The sequence below is a fragment of the Colobus angolensis genome, unplaced genomic scaffold, assembly GCF_000951035.1.
Source record: "Colobus angolensis palliatus isolate OR3802 unplaced genomic scaffold, Cang.pa_1.0 Scaffold139, whole genome shotgun sequence".
NCBI classification, from domain to species: Eukaryota; Metazoa; Chordata; class Mammalia; order Primates; family Cercopithecidae; genus Colobus; species Colobus angolensis.
Genome location: NW_012114477.1, coordinates 967,812 through 971,049, shown reverse-complemented (window position 1 = coordinate 971,049; position 3,238 = coordinate 967,812). Strand labels below are relative to the sequence as shown.

Sequence of the window (3,238 nt, the reverse complement as noted above, 5' to 3'; positions counted from 1 at the left end):
GAAACTCCGTCTCATAAAAAAAAAACAAAAAACACTTATTCTAGCCCTATAGTAAACATTTGACTTTGAGCAGCTCACTGACCTTAATTTAGATTAATTCCTAAATTTTCTCCTGTAAGGTATCTGTTATGGCCTAGGTAAAATGAATGTTCAAGGCATAGAGCTAGTTAATTTTAGGGTCAGGCTTAAGAACCTCCAGGTTCCTAGTCTGTTGTTCTTTTGTGGACACTACACTGCTACCTGAGAGGTGAGTTTCAAACACCGGACTAGGAGTCACGTGACTTGGATTCTGCTCCCAGATCTTCCACTCATCACCCATGGGACAATTCCCCCCAATACCTGTCATTTCCTACCTTAGGGATATAATGTATTTGATAGTGTTTTGAAAGACAACACCATATAAATGACTGATACTATTTATATCTGGGAAATGAGATTACTGGAAAATTCCTCATTTTCTAACAAGGAATCAAGAGAAATATGAGATAGCTGCTGCTTTATTTTGTTTGGCATCTTCTCTTATGACACAACATGATGTAAATGTTTTCATTTTCCTGAGAGGCCATACAGTTTGCAAATGGTTGCCGGAAACACTCAGTAATGCTTTACTGATAGGTGTTCCCAGCATGTTAATATTCTCCTTGCTGAAATGTCGAAGACCCAAACTGTTTTGTGGAGATAATCAGTATATCCTTGTCTTTTTTTTTTTTTAACTGATTCTATAGCCATTTTATAAGCCTTGATGATTGCTCCTCAGACCTTTCATGGGTAGAAAAACAGAGTGTTATTAGGGTCAGCCAGAGTTCTGCTAAACAGCAGCTGCCTTCATGGTACACGCACAGACAAAGGTTATGAAGCCTTACCCTTGAATACAAACTTCCTCCTTTGTTGTGTTCAAACCAGCATGATTACAAAGTATATGTATTGTCTTCATATTATGAGTCTATTTCAGTGGAAAAATTAAGAGAATGGTTTTCTTTTTCAGCTAAACAGAAAGAACTTACTGACGATGTGAGCAGTGCTTTTGAACAAGGTACTTTCTTTTCTTGACTTTCTTAAATATGGAAAGAAATTCCAAGCACTAAGACATAGCCATTCATTCAATAACTAGCTATGATATACCTTCCTATGATAGCTATGTTGGGAGATATGAAATACTTGGAATCTACATTTCTGCCTTTAAAAAATGCCTTTAATACATTTCTGGGCCGGGCACAGTGGCTCACGCCTGTAATCCCATCACTTTGGGAGGCCGAGGTGGGCGGATCACGAGATCGGGAGATCGAGACCATCCTCGCCAACGCAATAAAATGCCATCTCTACTAAAAATACAAAAATTAGCCGGGCGTGGTGGCACACCGCCTGTAGTCCCAGCTGCTACTGCTATGGAGGCTGAGGCAGGAGAGTCGCTTGAACCAGAGAGGCGGAAGTTGCAGTGAGCCGAGATTGTGCCACTACGCCAGCCTGGGCGACAGGGCAAGACTCTGACTCAAAAAAAAAAAAGAATCGACATTTCTGCCTTGCTAGAGAAACAAACTATATCAAAAAAGTGATCCGGGCATGGTGACTCACACCTGTAATCCCAGCAGTTTGGGAGGGTGAGGTGGGTGGATCACTTGAGGTCAGGGGTTTGAGACCAGCCTGGCCAACATGGTGAAACTCCTATCTCTACTAAAAATACAAAAAATTAGCTGAGTGTGGTGGCATGTGCCTACAGTCCCAGCTACTCAAGAGGCTAAGTCAGGGGAATCGCTAGAACCAGGGAGGCTGAGGTTGCAATAAGCCGAGACTGCACTGCTGCACTCCAGCTGGGGCAACAGAGCGAGACTCCTCAAAACAAAAAAAGAAACCTGAAGGAGGAATGAAGCTATTCTCAGGCAAATAAAAATTGAGGGAATTTGGATTGGGCGCGCTGGTTCACACCTGTAATCCCAGCACTTTGGGAGGCCGAGGCAGGTGGATCAAGAGGTCAAGAGATCAAGACCATCCTAGCCAACATGGTGAAACCCCATCTCTTCTAAAAATAGAAAATTAGCCGGGTGTGGTGGCGTGCCTGTAATCCCAGCTACTCAGGAGGCTGAGGCAGGAGAATCACTTGAACTTGGGAGGTGAAGGTTGCAGTGAACCTAGATCGTACCACTGCACTCCAGCCTGGATAAAAGTATAAGATTCCATCTAAAAAAAAAAAAGAATTTGAGGAAATTTGTTGACAGGAGACCTGCCTTGTAAAAAAATGTTAAAATAATTGATTGGCCGGGCATGGTGGCTCACGCCTGTAATCCCAGCATGTTGGGAGGCTGAGGTGGGCGGATCACGAGGTCAGGAGTTCGAGACCACCCTGACAAACATGGTGAAACCCCATCTCTACTAAAAATACAAAATTAGCCAGCGTGGTGGCGCTCACCTGCAATCCCAGCTACTCAGGAGGCTGAGGCAGGAGAATCGCTTGAACCCAGGAGTCAGAGGTTGCAGTGAGCTGAGATCACGCCAATGCACTCCAACCTGGGTGACAGAATGAGACTCTGTCTCAAAAAAAAGAATTTATTTAGAGTGGAGGAAATTTATATAGGTCAGAAACTTGGGTCTACATAAAGAAAGGAAAACCATTGGAGAAAGGAATAAGTAAATGTAAAATTAAAACTTTTATTTTTTTAATTGATCTAACAGTTAAGTTTGTTCAAAATAATAAGTGCAACAATGGGCTGGGCGCAGTGGCTCACATCTGTAATCCCAGCACTTTAGGAGGCTGAGGCAGGCGGATCATTTGAGGTCGGGAGTTTGAGACCAGCCTGGCCAACATGGTGAAACCCCATCTCTACTGAAAATGCAAAAAAATGAGCCCAGCATGGTGGCACGTGCCTATAATCCCAGCTACTCAGCAGGCTGAGGCAGGAAAATCACTTTGACCCGGGAGGCAGAGGTTGCAGTGAGCTGAGATTGCGCCATTGCACTCCAGCCTGGGTGACAAGAGAAAAACTCCATCTCAAAAAAAAAAGGATAGAAATTTTGACATAGGGTCGGGCGCAGTGGCTCAAGCCTGTAATCCCAGCACTTAGGAAGTCCAAAGCCAGCGGATCACAAGGTCAGGAGTTCAAGACCAGCCTGGCCAATATGGTTGAAACCCCATCTCTACTAAAAATACAAAAAGTAGCCAGGTGTGGTGGCAGATGCCTGTAATCCCAGCTACTTGGGAGGCTGAGGCAGGAGAATCGCTTGAAAGGCAGAGATTGCAGTGAGC

General features: G+C 44.1%; 1 protein-coding gene across 1 annotated transcript in view; it reads left to right on the top strand.

The window, feature by feature from the left end:
- Nucleotides 1–3,238, top strand: part of HSCB (HscB mitochondrial iron-sulfur cluster co-chaperone) — a 17,871-nt gene that overhangs the window by 11,100 nt on the left and 3,533 nt on the right. Inside the window, exon 5 of the mRNA XM_011934828.1 lies at nt 986–1,033. Within this exon, the coding sequence (XP_011790218.1) occupies nt 986–1,033 (48 nt within the window). The remainder of the gene's footprint in view (nt 1–985; nt 1,034–3,238) is intronic.